The sequence below is a fragment of the Rhea pennata genome, chromosome 9, assembly GCF_028389875.1.
Source record: "Rhea pennata isolate bPtePen1 chromosome 9, bPtePen1.pri, whole genome shotgun sequence".
NCBI lineage: Eukaryota > Metazoa > Chordata > Aves > Rheiformes > Rheidae > Rhea > Rhea pennata.
Genome location: NC_084671.1, coordinates 22,497,570 through 22,517,157, shown reverse-complemented (window position 1 = coordinate 22,517,157; position 19,588 = coordinate 22,497,570). Strand labels below are relative to the sequence as shown.

Below are 19,588 nucleotides of genomic sequence, written 5' to 3'. Positions count from 1 at the left end.
TTGAAACACATCAGCAAGCTAACATACCACCATTGAGCTGATAATATTCTGAAATGCTGAGATTATAATATCAAAGTATCAAAATGCTACAAACCATCTGATAGGAGTGGGAACAAATCACTTCTGTTCACCTCGGAGGGTGAAACTGGCAGGTGTATCATTTTCTCTTTAACTATGATAAAAAGTGCGTAAGGAAGGTTTATTTAGCAGTCTCTTCTTTCTAATAAAGTGTGAGATAGCCTTCTTTGATCGTACAAACAAAGTTGATGATGATTGTTCTTGTTGAAACAGCTAACATTCATACTGTCATGGATTAACTGGGAGGTTCTGTGTAAAATGCATGGAACACTAAGACGACTAGAGGACTAAGAAGATCATGTAAGACTAAGGAGACCAGACTCCAAACAGCTGGGGTATAGTGGCCAGGCTATGGTCAGTATTTCTCATAATAGCAAGAGTTCCAAGAAAAACAGGGATGATCAGAGCCAAGAGTCTGAAGGAAAAATACGGAAAGAAAAGGTCATGTTTAGCTTTAAGAAGACAAAGGGAAGACATGAGAATATTCTGAGAGCTCACATTCCCTATTAGGAGTAAGCTAGTCAGTGATAACTGGAGTGGATTGCTTGGGAAGCTCTGTCTTCAGAAAACTTTAGAACAAATTAGACAATTAGTATATATGATTTTTTCTTGGGGCTAGGGGACAGACTACATCATTCTTTGGTGCCCCTTCAGACCTTGCTATCAGTTGTTTTAGTGCAGTTGCAGTTGAACAAGATGGCCACAACTCAAGTAAAAGCTTAACTGAATCGCTGTACTGGAGCTGTGGGCATAGTTTTGCAGACTTTCTCTGCTGGCACAATAACAGACTGTTCTATTCTCAGCTTTCATTCACATTTTCTTGGAATGCTTGTTTGTTTTGGTTTTTTTACATAGCAGTTGACAGCTTCTCTGTAACATTGATTATAGCAACAATACTGAGTACATCTGAACAAAAATCCAACCTTACTCCTGTGAACACTGTATGCAAGTCTGTTCTTCAAATACCTGCTCCTTCTGTTGTGTCTATATTTGCAGGAAATTCTAAAAGTTCATTCTTGCAGTCATATCCTCTTCCAATGAAGCATACTCTTCATGCTTACATGTTAAAGGTTAGGCAGACTTTCATTACTTCCTAAAACTCTGCTGTGCTTTTTCTTGTATGCCATGAAAGGAGATGCAGTTTCCTTTTCACATCTGACAGCTGTGCTGGGCTGTTCATGACTGGCTATGGCATGAGCTGTTCTGGAACCTGGTCTCATTTTGTCTTTAGAGCATTTGGCTTCATTAATTTTGTTGGTCTGTTCAGTCAATTTAAAGCAAGTTGCTATTGTAAATCAGTCCTACATAGGTAAGGTTAAAAGGGAAATGCTTTTACCATATTTCTGAGCCTCTTCTATTTCTGAAATCAGATAAAACCTTCCTGACAGCTTTCTGTACTTACTAAATGCAAAACTGAAGTCCTACAATTATTTTAATAGTAATGGAAACACCATTTAAAGCTCAGAATCACATCCATTCCTTACAGGACAGATGAGTTTTAAACAAGAATTACATACATCAGAGACTGTAATGGTTCCAGATGGTCATTCTGCAGTTCCTGGTACATCAGCTCTAAGTGCATTTTTAAAAGCATGGTTTAGGCTTGGTGAATTCTCTCTATATTCAGTATCATTTATGGGAATTGCTGTATCACTGCAAATGACCCAGTGGCAGTTTTCTTAAAGTGAAATGTTAAAATCAAGCAAGAACTTGTACTTTCAGTTGTGGGCAGAGTAAAGCAGGATAAACAGAGACCTAACGATGCAATTCTTAACTGCTGATGGGAAAAATTTTCATCTTCTGTATCCACATTGTTAGGTTAATCTGCTATGTTCAGCTTTCAGTATTCAGCTTTCTGTGCTAGCTAAGAGACTGGAATTAAAGGATAGATTTTGGGGAATTTACCAACTAAAATGACCAACACTGAGGTGAACCAAACTGACAACGACTGAAGAAATGTGTGGATGAAATTCAAGGGGATTTAATCTTTACCTCTCCACCACCCCCAGTACCCCCCAATGTGGGGAAGGGATCCAGAAGATCACATCATGAAGAAAACTTGCAAATAAAGTTTCTGTATAAATGAATATAGGGCCTTAAAAATATATATTGAAGACTCACTCAAATGGAGACACTTACATCTTTTACCTTCTGGCAAGACTGCAGCAGATCCTTACGTACTATCACGGATTTATTTGGAATGGAATGGTTGGACTGTTTTGTCTAGTACAGAATGAAGATGAGCACTTAGGAGCTGCTGAATGTGCATCCATATCAGTGTATCAGTTTGGATCAGGACTGTACTTCCAGCAAGAATCTCCTCCTTTTCTTACTTATTCTGCTGTCATTCACACTGTGGAGCAGCGTCAGAGCGCATGAACTGGGTTCTTTCTGGATGAAACTAAACTGGAAATGCACTCCAGGAATGCATCTAATATATTCAAGCCCCAAATGTATGCTTTGTCCATGGCACCAGACTAGAGCTAGTCCAGCATGAAAAAAAAAAATGCCAAAAATTACCTAAACCTGATGTGCCTATACATGCCTATTAGTAGCTATATGTACTTCTAAAGGTGACATGTGTGTGTGTGTGTGTATATATATATATATATATATATATATATATATATATATATATATATAAAATACAATAGCTGTTTTACTGAAAGGCCAGTGTTCCTGCATTGCACTATTTACCAAATAATTGTCTTGTTAGGTACCAGAAAGGTCTAATTATAGTAGGAACTAATCCTGTACTATAGCTGTTGAGAACATGAAAATTTCCATGAAAGGTCAAAAAAAATCTGCCCAGAAGTGTTCTGTATAATTCACAGATGAATGAAAAACTAGAAAAGAATAATCTCTCTTTGGGGATCTTTCTTTGGAATAAAGCGAGAGAGTTTGTGCTGCAATGTTAACATAAAAGACAAAAAACTAACTGCTTCTATGAAGAAATAGCCCACCTAGGTATCTTGCTTTCTCTCAGTATATCAAAGTATGTTTTCCTTAGCATGTAAAATAACAGGAGTCTTCATAGTTCTTATACTGTTGCACATGCTAGAAAAGATGATAGCAACAGCAGCTTAAGGTAAACTTGTCACTTTGTTACAGTCTTGACCCCAGTCCACACACAAGTCTTCCAGTTGAAGTTCAAGCTAGCTGGCCTGGCAGAAATAGGCCTTATTTGACACTAAAGCTACAAACTGTAGAGATGAGTTATCTACCAATTACAACAGCTTATCAACTGCAAATCTAATTAGTCTGTATGGCTTCACTGTTGCATGACTCTCTTACTCCTCTCGGGCTTAAGGTATGCAGTAATTCACATATACTGACTCAGGCTAACACTTACAGGGAAGACAAGCTCTAAAAATCCTCCTAGAGAAGGATGAGTAAATCACTTAATATCCCAAGAGTAATTTAGATGCTATGATCACTGGTGCAGGCAGCATGTAATCACATTTTATTGACATCTCCTAAAGCTCAGTCTTCCTTTGAAGCTGCACAGAGTGAAGCTGAATAGAGTGTAGCTGGACAGCCTCATGCAACAGTCAGTGGAGAGACCTGATCTGGCACTAAATGCACTGGTTTAGGTAAAAGAAACCCTCTAAACACTGTACAGTAGTACTGTACGCACTGGCCTGCATTCTCTGCCGAGAATTTACATCGTATCTTCAGAAACAATTGTGCAAAGTGTGGCAGTTCGCTTGCTCAAGCCGTGCCACCACTCTTAGCATACCTAAGAACTGTGCTTCTTAGGGAGAGAAAGGCTTTGTAAGTGATCTTGCATTAGACACTTGCAAAAACTTGTATAAATAAACATAGGGCCTTAAACTTTTTTTTATATTCAAGTTTGATCACTCCAATATTCTGATCACTCAGATAACCCTTTTTGTTGTTACTTAATTTTGCTTATTTGAAGCCTAGTCAAAATTTTGAGAACATGAAGATCAATAGCTTTCTTATTTACACTTTTGAAAATACTGTGCTTTCCTGGAACACAGATTTGGGAAGCCATGCTTCATCTCAGAGTATGCTATCCCAGCATTTCAGTAAACACACGAATATAATACAAGAAATATTGACAGTCTTAAAGACAGGCTGGCACTGAGTATCACCTAGCAATCCACAAGGCATACACTACTTTGGATTCTCTTCATTCTAACACAGTAAATGGGACTGCAAAAGCACTTCGCTAAAATGGATATTAAATCTTCAAACGTGTGATAAAACACTGTAAAGTGTATTGCATGCCTTTTACTTTGTATCAGTAATTGCTTCATATTCTCTTTCTTGCAGGAGGTGAAGTCACCAAGCCGAGGTTTGCTCAATATTTCCATGGCAGTCTGGCCAGTCTTACTATCCGGCCTGGCAAAATTGAGAGTCAGAAAGTGATTTCCTGTTTGCAGGCCTGCAAGGAAGGTCTGGACATTAATTCTCTTGAGAGTCTTGGACAAGGAATAAAGGTGAGGGATGAACTGACATCATCTTTGATAAAAATTTAGAGCTGATTTATGAAGTGGAGAGCCCAAGGTAGAGTACACACAGTACAAATGTACTCCCAGGAGGATTGTAATTTCCCATGAAATCTTGCAGAGGAAAAACTGAACAGTAGAAGAGCTGCGCCGCAGCAAAGAAAAACGTTTCCATTATTTCAAAGCTAGATGCTCAGGAAATAATGTGCTGCTGATATTTCAGAGTCTCTAAGAATTTCCAGGTTGTGTGTTCATGCGTATTTTGGTACTTCAGCAGAAATACATATTTCTACAGAAATAGATGGGGTTCTAAAGAATTACTAAACTTTGATTTCAAATAGTTTTAAAGCAGCAGAAGGCATAAATAGCAAATCTTTCATCTACAAGCAACTCAGAAGTCTAGATGTAATAAGCTTGGAAAAGGAATTCCAGGAGGAAAATATGTTATGAGACTTTAAAATTGGGCAATAAAGGGCATCAAGTCAAGAAATTCAAAGTTTACATTTGCATATAAATCATTAGCCATCCTCATTGTGCATAGGATAGGACTATTTTTACTGATGTAGTCATACTTTATCTAAGATCAGACAACAACAGATAAAGGAAAACAATGTTTCTGTTGACACAGTAGCCAGATTGCTCTGCATTCATTGAGACAATTCTTTTCTTTTGTATACACATATAGGATCTTGAATGACTTCTGTAATATTTACATAAATAGCATTTTCTTTACTGATACAGCTATTAGGTGACAAGTATGTTTACACTTACCCATTTATATTTTGGTAAACTGGAAAGTTTTTATTGGTGCATTTCGAAGGTTGGTTAGAATTAAGCCATTTTGTAGTATACCAATAACAAACACAATCTTCCACAGGAACTGTGCTTCAAATTAAATTAAATAAATGAAAACAACTGGGAAGATAATTTGGTTGCAGACCATGCAGACCTTTGAAACAGCACATTTTCCTTTAGTGTTTTGTTCACCTTTAGTTTTTGTTCATTGAAACACCTTGTGTAAGGTGTTGGCTAGGATTTTAACATTAATTAAAGCAGTATACACTTTGTGTATAGTGTTTTTTAAAACCATAGTAATTCCTCCCCTATTGTCAAATTCTTAAATTTGAAAGTATTCAAATAATTTGTTGTTTCATGGGATTGAAAAAATATGTTAAACCTCCCACTGTTGCTGCAGCAGGGGTGATTGATTGGCTTTCTGACGGTACTAGCAGTGCAATTTGAAAAATGAAAATGAGGGTTTTTTTCCCTCCTTTTCTTTTTCAGACCAAACTCCAAAACATTTTCCAAGCTACAGATGTGATACAGTGGTTCTTTAAAGTTACTGTTTTAATTTTTACCTCCTCAGGTAGCTCAACAGTCAGTGTAACAGCAGGAGGGAAGAATCAAAGAAGCAGTCAGAGATACATTGTAGTAGGGTATCTTACTGGGGCTGACAGAAAGAAGCTTAGATGGAAGAGGAACAGTTGGCACTTGACCTTCAAGAGAAAATTAATAAAGAGTTGCTGGTGTCAAAAATAAACATACCTGATCTCAGACAAACGTATGAGATAGGTTTCGTGTGAGTATTTGCATGGCACTTAGTAGACTGGATGTTGCCAAACTGATGTTGAGAGAAGTTCCAGCTGGTCAATTTGGACTCCTGAAACTTCACCTTTATAGCCTGCTAGAAAAGCCCAGTGTAGCTGTGCTACAGTTTCTTACTTAGCAGTGTTGAAGTTTTTTTTGTATTTGCAGCCTAATTTTCAGGTATCTGTAACAGCCTTTAGAGACACTGTCTAAACTGTTGCTATTTTTAGCATTTTTTTAATGAGAAGGACAAAAATGGCTCAGGCTAGGGCTTTCTCTGGTCCTGTTGGCAGCATTCCAGCTGTTCTGGCAGCTGAGCTATTAAGTTAACTAGCTAGCTAGAGTCTTCTTTTGATCATTTTATTCTGTGCTGTTGCTAGTTGGCAGAAAGAGCAAAAAAGTGCGTGCAGGTTGTGGTGCTAGTGTTCTCCTTTGTTAAAAAATACCCTTTGGGACATTATGACCTTCCTTCGCAAGCCTTTAACCCAGTTCTCTTGTGTTCTGTTTGACAGAGAACCCTGTGCTTCATTCTGGTCTTCACAGCCTATTTGCTGTTTTGCTTTTTAACTCTTTCTTTCAGAATACTGTAGACTCTTATTGTCTACATGTCTACACTGTCTATATGATAGACTGTGTTCATATAATCAATACCCAGCTTTAGGAAGGGACTGCACGTGATAGAAGGGCGCAGTTCTGTGGTTTCTGCAGTAGAGTATGAATTTCTCTGTGGTGGTGATGGTTTACTGAAACAATCAACAGACAAAAAAGGAATCAAGATGATTTATGATAGAAAATAAACTCAGTCATTTTCTATGCAGATATAGCAGCAAAGTTTTTTGGTCAGCAAGACTGCTCTGTGGTCAGTGCAATGGTAGGGGTAGCTACCAAATTTTCAGGTTGCATCAGCTCAAATGAGCAGGTGGCTTTATGCAAGGAGCCGCTCCATTTTAAATCATGACACCTCTTATTGATCATGAGACAGAGACAGCAGAACCCCCTTGATTGGGACTGACATTAATGAAGATGTAGCAGGAAAATGTTATAATTGTTTTGTTCAGTCATGTTGAAATATATCTCAAAAAGATAGCCCTGGGTAAAAATAAGCAGAAAGCAAGACAAGTATGCTTCTGCCTACTACTGTCATTGAAGCTAGTATTTCTAAAGTGGGAGTACACTTGACCTAAAAAATTATGTAATAATAATAGTTACATTATGTTTTTGAACTATATGGTTGCAGAAATACTATCAGCAAAGTTAGTAAGGCTGGAAAAGGTAAAGCAAATCTAGATTAATTTACTATAAAATCAATTGTAGCAATAATATTAATGGATCAAGTAGACGACTGCTAAGTACATGTTTTGGGGAATAACATAAGCATTCCGTCAACAATAGCTATTAAGATTTTTTCCCTTGAATTATTAGATTTTAGAGTTATCTCTGTTGAACAGTCCTTAAAATGTGTTGTTCTGTACTCTGCACCTGATACCTTAAATACTAATCATACGCATTTCTCCCAGTATCACTTCAACCCTTCCCAGTCAGTCCTTGTCATGGAAGGAGATGACATTGAGAATATAAATCAAGCTCTCCGAAAGGTCTCATACATCAATTCTAGACAATTTCCTACTGCAGGCATACGGCGTCTCAAAGTCTCATCTAAAGTGCAGTAAGTTTATAGTTGAGCTAAACTGATTAGAATTATTTTTAATGAGTTACTTTTTTTCAACAGAAATGTAAAATAACATTAATAAATGATAATTTTATATTATAATCTGTACTTTTATGCTGAATTAATTTTTTGTTTTCTTTTGATACTTTGCTTTTAAGAAACTTTTCTTGTGAATGTTATTTAGTTGTGTTCTGGTTATAGTCCGAACAGCACATACATTTATAGTCCTACTAAAGGTACATTTTAAAAAGCTACAGATCATTCTGTCTTAGCCACAGCCTTTACTTTTAAAGCTGGCCTATTGTAACTAACGGACTATAGTTGACAAGAGTATTATGCCTGTGCTAGACATAGCCTTTGTCTCTATCCTTATATGGCTTTCATTACTGAACTGTAAGTGCCTTGTGTTAAATAGAAATCTGTGTGTCCGTCTGTTCTCATGCAACAATTGTGTGAGTACCCACATCATAATGTTTTACATAATGCAAGAGCTGCCTGCCACTCCGACTCCGAGCTCCCCTGGGGTAGTTCTATGTTACAGCAGGTTGTACAGTGCACTAAGAGCAGATTTGCTGAGTGAAACAATTGGTGCAGAGAACCCCACGTGCACACTGTACGCAATTTTTATTTAGCGCTAGGTTAGCCTAGTGCTGTGGGTTAACCAAAGTGTTGGGAGAGCAGCTTCTGATTTAGTTTCACTGGAAGGAATCCAATTTGCACACGCCGGGGCTGGTCAGTGGTATGTGCCAAGGTGCAGAAAGGTAGAGATGATACAAGATTTTCTTCAAAAGCACAGTGTTGCTTCAAACAAAAATGCTAATACAGATCCCCCTTGTCCTCAGCAAAAATGGGGGAGTGCCAGAATGAGTTCATGATATATCCAATTTAAATGGATAATGAGGCTTTTTGTTCACATATAACAAAATAAACATATTTCAGTCATTAGATATCAGTTTGAGAACTTAAATGTTAGGTTTACTACAATTCATTGTCACCACGTAATATTTTTTAACTACTGATTAACTTTGTTAAACATTAATTAAGCATCAAAACATTATTCTCATAGTGACCTTACCAAAGATTGTCATGAATCTGTTAAGCTGTCCCTATGTAATTTCAGTAGCTGTGAATGTGGGAGGAGATGAGTAGAACAGAGCTGTTACTGGCAGTGCTAACCTATGCATGTGGTGATGCAGATATATGTTCTTCTATGTTACAGTGTCAAAGTATGAAACAGATGGATCTGAGAAAGTAAAGGGGTGAGAAGCAGTAGAAATGCCATGTGACTCTGATGTGCAAAGTATTACATGCAGTTAATGAATAATGTATTTTTCAGATGTTTTGGTGAAGATGTCTGCATTAGTATCCCAGATATAGATGCGTATGTAATGGTGTTTCAGGCCAATGAGCCCAAGATTACAATAAGTGGGATGGACCACTTTGCTAGACCAGCTGCACAGTTTGAAACTGAAAGAGGTGTTACTTTGTTACCTGACATCAAGATTGTCAGCACAATCACTAAAATGGACTATCCAGTGGACTTAAAAGAAAATGATAGAGGTTTGTGGATTTATTTTAAATATTATTTATTACTCAGTAATATGACCCCCTCATATTTTGTAAAGTATAAACAAGTAACACAAAAGAAGTCAGTTCACACAAATGAATTTAAGCTATGTTATCCAACAGTAATGTTGTAACTCAGAACACTCAAAATACATTGAAAAGTGAATAAATCCCTTTTCTTACATCTGTATGTGCTTCCAAAAAAAAAAAAAAGCAGCTTTCCCATTCTGTGTGTCTCCTAGAGTAATTCCTCTGCACTACTGAAATCCTTCTCCATATATTCTGTTAAATAACCTATTTTCTTTAGAATCTTTTAACATAATATTATTAGTTAAATTAATAGAGTGGAAAGCAGTAATTGACTTTGAGAGTTTTTAGTCTGTTTTCTGTTTCCAATTACTGTTGTGCCTTTGGGTCAGTAAGTCAGTTTAGTAAGTAATGTAGTCCCCTTGTGCCTCATTTTCCTACATATATGAAGAAACAATCCTATGAACCTCATTTGCACAGATTTTTTTCAATTATGATGGTTTCAAATGCTGGAAAGTGTACTATATCATAATATTCTTCGCATTCAATTAAGGTATTTAAAAAAAATTCTTGCATACAAGAGTGATCAGTGTCCTTCACACACTTAAGAGACACTCCATATATGATGCCACATGTTTCTAAACACTGACATCTTCAAAACTATTCAGTGAATTAGAAACTGGTGTGCTACAGTTTAGTTCCTAAGTGCTTCCCATTTTTCTAAAATAATTATTAGCATAATCACTGTTGTAGCACCTAGAAACCTGAAAAGCCTGATTCTCACCTTGAAAAGGAACAAAGGAGATTTTCTTCAGCTACATGGAAGTTGAGCACCTCCTAGTGTGCCACTTCTCTTTTTTAAATCTACTTATAGTGGTTAATATGAATAGATAATAATGGGTTTGGGGAATATCTGTGTTTTGCAAGGGATCACTGAATTCTGAGTCTCAGTTCCTGTATTACACAGCTTGAATCATTATTTCTCTTAGCCAGATGATACTATCTGGCAGACCAAAAAACAGCTATGTATGTATATCTAGCCATCACTGTTTCTCCACTTACTGGGAAAATTATATAACAACTTGAGCACTGTGATTGCAGCAGATAGATAAGGCATAGCTGAGGCGGCTGATTTAGTCACCTTGTAGTCCCTCATCCCAGCACCAGTTAAATCAGAGGTGTTCCTCATCAGAGGAAGAATGTAGGCAGTTGTTGCAGGCAGGAGCCCTGGAATGCAAAACTGTTGTTGTTTGTCCTGGTCCTGTAGACAAATCAGTCCTCCCCTCACAGCAGTGAAACTGCTGCCCTATATGCGCAGTGACAGCAGGAGCAAAAAGCCTGACTAGTTACGGCTTTCCCTTACTTGGCAATCCAGCTCTCGCCTGTCTCTCTCATAACTTCCCATGGGCCAACCCATCAGCCTTAGTATGATTTGTATTTGGCTATCTTGCGAGTTGGCGCTGAAATTTTGGCACAAATTAGAACAATTTCCAGCAATACTTAGAGGTCTTATAGTCAAATTCACTACATCATCAGGAGTTGGGAATCTGAAGCATAAGGCTTCTGTTAATACATTCCTGCCCCGTTTATCCTTTGAGAGTCACAAAATGGGTCACAATTTCCAAGATTCCAGTCTCTGTATCTATATGATGGCAGTCTCAGGGAGCTGGTTAAGCAGTTTTGCCAGCCACTTCATGGTGAATTGGTCAGAGAATTAAAATACTAAATCACTGGTCTTCCAGTGACATTTTTTTTTAAGCATGCATACTCACTAAAAGGTAATCAGTTTCCAACTCAGTTTCTCCAACTCACATAAGCTAGGCTCATGCTATTTATGACAATACCATATTCTTGGATAGATGACATAGTGTCCTCTGAAATACAAATTATTTTGTGGGCCATGGAGTAGCTGAGAGAATCATGCAAGCGTATATTTGATGCATTATTTTTTTTCTGCTTCAAGTTTCCCTGAGACAAGAATCAGTGTGTAATATCAGCCTGGTATCAATACAGTATTGAAAAGCAGAATTGTTAGTATGCGAATTGCTTTCTAGGATCAGATTTCAGTTTTATACTTCAGCACTGTTCTTGAATGCCTTTTATTATAATGCAATTTATCTTGTATCTCTGTATGTATTTTTAGGCCTTTGTCATTTCAACATTTGAGCAGGGAGAATACTTTTTGCCTTTGATTTGCTTCAAGTAGTCTGTGTTTAATATAAGCAAAGAATAAGTCAGTCATCTTGGTGAAAACTGAAAGCCGTGATTCAAGGCACATAAATGACTAAACTGTTTTGTGATGATTTCTCAGAGTTTCTTTTTTTTTATGGTATATATCTCTCATGTGTTCATAGCTAATAAGCCAGTTGTATTAGAGGAAATGCTTCACAACTTGGATTTCTGTGATATTTTGGTCATCGGAATGGAACTAGATCCTGAGAAAGAGTGTTTAGAACTAGATCATGAGGAGCTTAAAGGAAAACATCTAGATGCCACAAATTCCACAGTTGGCTATTCAGTCTATGGTATGTTCATGAACTTCGCTTGCCCTAATTCAGTCCCACCAGCAATTATATTCTTGGAATGAAAGAACTAATTCTAAAGCAATGAGGCAGAACTCTGAGGTGTAACACCAGGATGTACTGTGGGAGAGATGGTGGCTCAGAAAGAGATACCATCTCTCCTGTTACTTCTTGCTGCATTTATCCTGTGGAGTGCAGCACAGCTTTGACTTAGTTCTGCACACCTCCTGCCCCTCACCGAACAGGGGAAATAGCAATACTGCTTTAAGTATGGGATTCTTGTGGACCATCACTGTGGCACATACAAGTGTAGAGTGCTGCTAGTGAGCTAAAAGTAATTTATTCTAAAACTTTGCTGTTGTAATATTTTACCTCTCGGTTATGGAGATACATTCCTTTACAAAAGCTGTTTTCACATAATATAATATGCATCGGAGTCGCTACCAGAGACTGTTTTATGCATTGCCATTTTCAGTTTGTTCTGATAAATTTTTATTTTCTCTGAAAATTTGTTTTCTCCTGTACTGTACAGAGCACTTGTTAAATAGCATCTCTTCCTGATTATTAACTGCTTTGCTACCATTTCAGGCGTGGACACCATGTACAACTATGAACAGGTTCTTCGGCAGATTCGGTATCGTAATTGGTACACTTCTGCCACCTTTGACAGAAAATTCAGAGTAAAGTGCTCAGAGCTAAATGGACGTTACACCAGTAATGAATTTAACTTGGAGGTAAGCATAGCTCAATCAAATTTTCTTTGCTAGACCTGAAATTGAGCACTAACCTCATCTTTAGAGCCACACTGAGTTTTAAAATTTGTAGAAAGATTGACATACTCTGCTAACCGTAATCAAACGGGGATAGGTCTAAGTTTCAAACAAATACAAAGTATGACTTCTTCTGTGGGCACTCCTGGGTGTGGGTCCATCTGTGGAGAATGAGGTCATCATCACTGTTTTTCCATGATGTAACTATCACATAAAATCTCCTATGTATATATTTTGTTGGAGAAGCAGAAGTAAATCATCACAGTCTCATTACTTTTCCTTAATTAGCTTTTTTTTTCAACTTCACCTGTCACACTTTTCTTCCCTGAAGTTACTACCTTTTCAGTTTTGCCAAGCACTGTTCCCTTGCAGTAAGCTTAATAATTTGTTGTTCATCAGATGGCGATCATTTCTAGTAATTTACTGCATTTCAGATTTCTTTGAGGAAGAAAGTCAGTATATAGGTAGTGCATAAGATAGATAGACGTCATATGCCATCGTTCATATTCTTTTGGATCTACTGTCCGGACATGCTCTGTTACTCATGATAATTTCAATAGCTCTCTTGAGCTTGTGTCAGCTAGTGCTAAGTCCAGTGCAGCACAGTGACTGAGAATTAGTGCTGATGCGTATCAGCAAAATTAAGGATCTGTTCTGCAGAACCGAGTTATTCAGTCTTGAACTTAGGTACCAAGTAACTAAAAGGAGAGTGAGAGGACCTCCTTAACCATATGCACAAAACTTAAAATTAGGTTCTTATGATGACACAGAAAAATCCTCCTTGTACACCTTAGCATTCTGCAGCAGGATGGTACAGCCCTGAGACCAACTTCACAGTTTTTTGCTTACAACATTAATTGTGAGTAGGACAGAGAAACAGTATTATCTTCAAATGACTCGGCTGAAAGAAGGGAAACATGAAAAACCAAGATACCCTCTCGTATTATTTTGGTTTTAGTCTCAACCAGTTTGAGAAACTGTCAATGTCCAGAGTGACAAACTTCCTGTTAACCTTCAGGGAACACCTGCAGACTGATTAGAATAGAGAAAAAGGCACAACTTCACAGACAGGTAAAACTAAAAAAAGAGCTTCCTTTCCTGTGTCAGTTCAAAGTCAATAGCTAAAGGACTGGGCTAATAATAAGAAATACATTAGCCTTTGTATTTTTCTCTAGACTGAAAAATGAATTTGGTCCATAAGCTCTATATAATAATGTTCCTGTCTGCTGATGAACTTCATTATACAGTGTAATATGTGGTGCCAGCAGGCTTGGCATACAGAGCACTTTCTAGTATCTGATCTCATATTCTTATCATCTTGTGCCAGATTAATATTCTACACAGCTCCAACTCCAACTTTATGGACCAGGTAAATCATATGATGGTACAGCCGCAATTTTTCCAGCCTGTCCGCCACCCAGAGGGAAGCATAAGTGCTTCTCCCAACTCAGGTATGTGAAAATCTTATAGTAACTGCTCTTAGTGATTCTGCCATGTCAGTATTTCCCTTGTGATTCAGCCTAGTCAACAAATTAAGCCCTGGAGCCCACAGTCCTATCTTGTGCAACCTCACAGCCATCATTGCACAGGTATAAAGGAAGGCAACATTTAATTCTCTTCTTCCTGAGGAGGAGGTACTTTACAATTAAAAGCTAGCATCGTTGTTAAAGTCTTCATAAAGGGCTGTCTACTTCAACCCATCTAGTTAACAAAGTAAGTGTCTCATTTCTAGTAATATGTGGTATGAAAAGTAATATTTATGCTCATATTGTCTTTGTATAACTGAATTCCGATGGCTTACTGATTTCTGCCCACTCCTTGCTGGGCAAAATGATTTTTTTTTTTTTTTAATAAATAAGTAAGTGCTGCAGTCCTTCTGTTAGCAGCTGTCCAGACTTAAGCCTAGCACTATCTGGACAGAAGACAGATCCACCTAGCCAAGTGCAGGCAAGTATTAGCATATGTTAAATCCAGAATTTGAGAATGTTTTAGCTGTGTATGTTTAAATACCTACCCACATCAGAAGCCTTTTCAGTGAAACTAAGTCAAAGTCAGAGGTACTTGCTTAAATACTGGATCCTGAAATGTTTTTAGCTGCAGGATACCTAGGTAGAGAGATAAAGCTGATGCAAATTGTAGGGAGTTACAGGTAGGTATTATAAAAAAATCACTGTATGCTTCTGTATGCTTGTGCAGATATTTTGCTAATACCGGAACTGTTAAAAACTGTTTTTTTAACCCTAATGTTTGTGAGAAACAAAGAAGTACTCCATTCTTACAGGCAAGGCAAGGCAATATAATGGGGTACAGAACTACTGTAGGACATGGCACTTCAATACATAGGTAGCAAGGATACACAGAAAATAGCAGTATTTCTGTACTAACCTGTACAGTTACGGAGCTGGTAACATAAGGGTAGTTTAAAGACCTGTCTTCCTGTGACTAGCTGGAGAGAGAGGCTTCCAGGAGTGCAAGAGGGCAGTGAAGAGGATGTCTGAATCTGTAAGAGTCTGCCAGCAAGACTGTAATAAATACATGCCAATAGAGCTGCAAGGTTTTGGAATTTGAGATTGAAATCACAGTACAAGTGTTTGTTTGAAACTGTCTAAAATATAAGCTTGATACACGCTTGTTCCACACAAGTGAGGTTAACGCTTTAATTAGCTGTAATCAGGGATAATACGCAGATAACTTAACTGATGAAAACTGTTGTTCAGAAACTAATTCATTCTGCAGTTGTCTTTTGTAGTAAATTGGGTTAAAAAAAGAAAGGTAGGCAAACTCACTTTTCATTTAAGATTTATAATGCTCATTAATAGCTATTTGTCAATGCCATTCATATATATTCTGCCCTAGCAGATGGTAACTTGTCACCATTTCCTGTAGTCCCAGGCAGACAGCAGAAACCTAAAGGAAGAGGGGCTGAGGGCAGAACATAGACAATCGGGTATGCAATTAGTGATTTTTTTTTTTAGACAATTTGTTCCACAGATGTGATCCCACCGCCATTTCCGCCTTTTGTTTCAGTTGTTCCAAGTGTGGCTACTGTCGTTATCATAATCTGTGTGAGTATACTCATTTTCATCGTAGCCTTGGGAGTCTACAGAATTCGGATGGCTCATCAGCAGAGCTCCACAGACAATGAAGGAGGTAAAGAAAATGAAATGGACTGGGATGATTCTGCTTTGACAATTACCATCAACCCCATGGAGGTACATAACTGAGACATGATATTATGGCATGCTGTTATTACTAAGTTATTATCTGGGCTGATAGCTTACCTAGTAGTGCATTTTAAGGCTTTTTCAGAGTACATTTATTTAGGTGGGGACCTGGAATAACAGGTTGTGTCTAAATACATTCAGAGCCCTTCTCAAATATGAACTCTGCACACCATGATAACATGTAATTTTGCACTTACTTACTAATATTTGTTGTCATATGTATTATTAAATTGGATGGTGAAGAATTCTTGGGTACAAAACCACTTCCTCCCCATTCATTGTATATATTTATACCCCAGGCTCCCAAAATGATCTAACCTAAAAATGTAAATACTAACCTAAAAATGTATATACTAATACATAAACAGGAGTAATTCAGAAAACAGGGAGCGATCAGCAGTTTAAAGAAACTGACGTGGAAGGATTAAACTTCAGCAGTTTGACTAAGCAACAGATACCACTTACTTATTCTTACTAAAACAGTTTCTGAATATTTACTATCAATCAGTCAGCTGTATCATAATTGATGCCTAATGTTCACATAAGGATAGCATATTCTCCCAGCATGTTAGCTTTTCTATATGTGGAACGTGTTCACATTCACACAGGCACTGGCTAGCAACTAGACAATTTTCTTCTACAGTCTCTCTTTCATTTCTTTAAATGTACTATAGAAATACGAAAAGCCTCATCAGGCAGAAGAGGAGAGTGAGGAGGAAGAAGAGATAGAAGATGAAGAGGAAGACACAACAAGTGCTGAATCAGAGGAGAGTGAGGAGGAGGAGGAGGAGGAGGAGGAAGTGGTTGTCCGAAAGGGAGACAAACAGAATGCCACCAGGCAAGAGCAGTTGGAGTGGGATGATTCAACACTTCCCTACTAAGAGCCCTTCTGCCACACTGATCCTTTTGTAAACACCAATACAATGTTTTTTCAGAGTCTATGAATTCATTGACAGGATTTGAACTTCTGCTTGCCTATAACTGTTTTTGCCTAAAATGATTTTGTTGTAGTAATTGATAATGATAGAATTGACCCTCTTCCTAGGTGTGAGTTGCAAAGCCTGGAGAAAACCAAGTATAAATGTACTGGTGTCACCGATAATAGAGGCATCTGGAACTTGATCTGTTAGCTTAGTCCTCAATTTCCTGTTTCTGTACCACAGATATGTGACAGAAGTCCTGTCACTCAATCCATAGAGGTTTTTGCCTTTGCTATTTTTTCATAAAGAAAAGATTTCAGCTTGTTATGAAGAATTACTTGTGTGGGTCCAAAAACACATTTGCCATTTGGCTTCATAATCTTACATGTAAAATAAAATCCACCTTCAAATTAGGGCAGAGTTCTAGTGCCACTTGTGACAGAGATGGAATTCCATATGTCTTCTCTTCTTGGATGTTAACTGTCTTCTACAAGGTATTATTTAGGACTTACTTACCATGGGATGCTTGTGTGCCTGTGTAGAATGGACAGTGTATTTTTCAGAAATGCTGTCAGAACCCTGAAGACAGGTTTTATCCAGCCCACCCAGGAAAACGTACTTACCAGAGTTTAAAAAAAACCTTCAGCATCCCCTGTTGGTGTTACCAAAAAAATACGAATTATTCTGTGTGCACAGATTGAGTAATACTGTCCTAGGCAAAATGTAAATTGCAATGAGAATGATTTACTGAAAAACCTGTAGAGCTGCTCATTAGTTATGGATTCAGCAATTTGCAGCAAATCAATGCTTTACAGTCTGTCTTGCAAAATCATTAGCTTGCTACAGTATCTTACTGAAGAAGCGGAAAATAAGTGATGCCCATTATTCAATAGCTATGTGTGGTGGGGATTTAACCAGTGATTTTATGTGAGGAAAATGTTCCCGTTTGCTTTACTGAATAAAGCCAGTGTGAATTCCTGTCTGGCTTTGTTCTATAAACATTATGCCCTATTTCTTCTGTACCCTTACTCACCAAATAACAGTGGCACAAGAGAAAGTAAGTGACAGACGTCATAGACAACTGTCAGCTGTCTTTCATGTTCATAACAACTCTTTTTTCATCTTCATGAAGCTGTTACCATTAACAAAAGGTTTTATAAAGTAGAACAAATAAAACCTACTTGGAGCCAAAAGTAGTTAAAAAAAAAAAACTCTTTAAAAGCTTGTGAGAGTATTTTAGTTTGTTATGGTAACACAGCATATTTTTCTTAAGCACTGTTCAAAGAAAAAAAAAGAGAAAAAGAAAACAGGCTATGTGTAATGTGTTGGTACGTCTGTGTGGTGTGTTTCCTGTCCCCGTTCCTTAATAATTTTGTATCTTCAAATGATATGCATACCCAATGATACCGCACTTTCTAGGGTAACTATTCTGATGCATAAAAACAAAACGGCATGGAAGTGAATGCTGCCTTGTGGCTTTTCTGCTTTTTTTCTAAATATTTCCTTTTCTTCACAGTTTCATAATTGACTTTTGCTTTTGTTTTTGTAATTTGCTGTAAAATGAGCCACTTCTCTTCCCCTGCCTCCCAAAGAAACAAGTAGTCAGTCTCACCACAACAGGACTTTACTGGCCGCCTGTGACTGGCAGTTGATCCTGCAAAGAGTAACACTTTCTCCTAGAGTTTAAGAAATCTGGAGGGCGGCCATCTCTCAATACTTTATCTGTTTATTAGCACCTGAGCTCGTGCAGGCCTTGCAATGTAAAGACTGTACTACGGCAAGAGGGAGTTGGTCTTGTCTTTTAATTCCAGTTTCTGGATCTGATGATAGCTGTCAGGATAGGCTGACAGCAACTGGACCTTAACAACAAGAAAGTTATGAAAAGACTCACCTGAATTTATTTGAAAGTTAGAGATCTTTCTTCATGCTATTTATTTTAAGCTGAGGGATCTGACACATGACTGTTAAGACTTGGAACTGGCCACTTAGAAGTTTTCTTATGTATGTGTGCAGTCCCATTTTATGGTTACTGCAGTCTCTCACATGAATTAAATACACATGAATATTTGCAGAACCAAGCCCAGATAAATAAACCATATCTGCAGGAATAAGGATTGTAGAATCGGCTAAATTTTCTATTTATAGACGTGGTATCTTAGAAAAGACTTGCATTAGACCATTTCCAACTATGAAAATAAATAAATCATTACAAAATCTATTTATCATTTTTCTTCCAGAGAGTTAAATAAGAAAATACTAAGGGGGGACATCATTATTTCATTGTTAATTTTTGTCAGTGACATGAAACAGGCTCTTCATTATGGTTATTTGCAGCACGTATCTAAGCAAAGCTTTCTGCTCAGAAAAAGATTTTTTAAATTACAATTAGGCATATAAAAGTCAATTTCAGATTTAAAACTAAACTGGGATTTAGTTTTAACATCTCTATTGTTCCTAATTCTTACTATTGTTGATACTATTACAAATACTAGGGCACTTGAAAACAGCAACTTGCCACCTTATTGACAGCCTTTAATTGTTCTTTTTTATGTTCATGGCATCATAGGTGTATTTCTTAACCTAATAGTTTTTCATATTTTTCTTACTGGAAGCAAATCTGTTCAGGCCATGCTGGTCTCTTACACAAGAGGCAGACGTGAAGTATTTTCTCTATTGTAAATACACCTACATTTTCAGACTTAAGCCAAGAAATGCAGAAACCTGTTATCCTAAAAATGGTTTGCAACAGC

At 37.4% G+C, this 19,588-nt stretch overlaps 1 protein-coding gene across 1 annotated transcript in view; it reads left to right on the top strand.

Moving 5' to 3' along the window:
* CLSTN2 (calsyntenin 2) overlaps positions 1-19,004 on the top strand; it is a 215,708-nt gene extending 196,704 nt beyond the window's left edge. The window contains exons 11-18 of the mRNA XM_062583070.1: positions 4,378-4,544; positions 7,658-7,806; positions 9,146-9,369; positions 11,757-11,927; positions 12,513-12,658; positions 14,022-14,145; positions 15,722-15,906; positions 16,593-19,004. Coding sequence (XP_062439054.1) covers positions 4,378-4,544; positions 7,658-7,806; positions 9,146-9,369; positions 11,757-11,927; positions 12,513-12,658; positions 14,022-14,145; positions 15,722-15,906; positions 16,593-16,799 — 1,373 coding nt within the window. The 3' untranslated portion in view covers positions 16,800-19,004. The remainder of the gene's footprint in view (positions 1-4,377; positions 4,545-7,657; positions 7,807-9,145; positions 9,370-11,756; positions 11,928-12,512; positions 12,659-14,021; positions 14,146-15,721; positions 15,907-16,592) is intronic.
* The last annotated feature ends 584 nt before the right edge of the window (positions 19,005-19,588 follow it).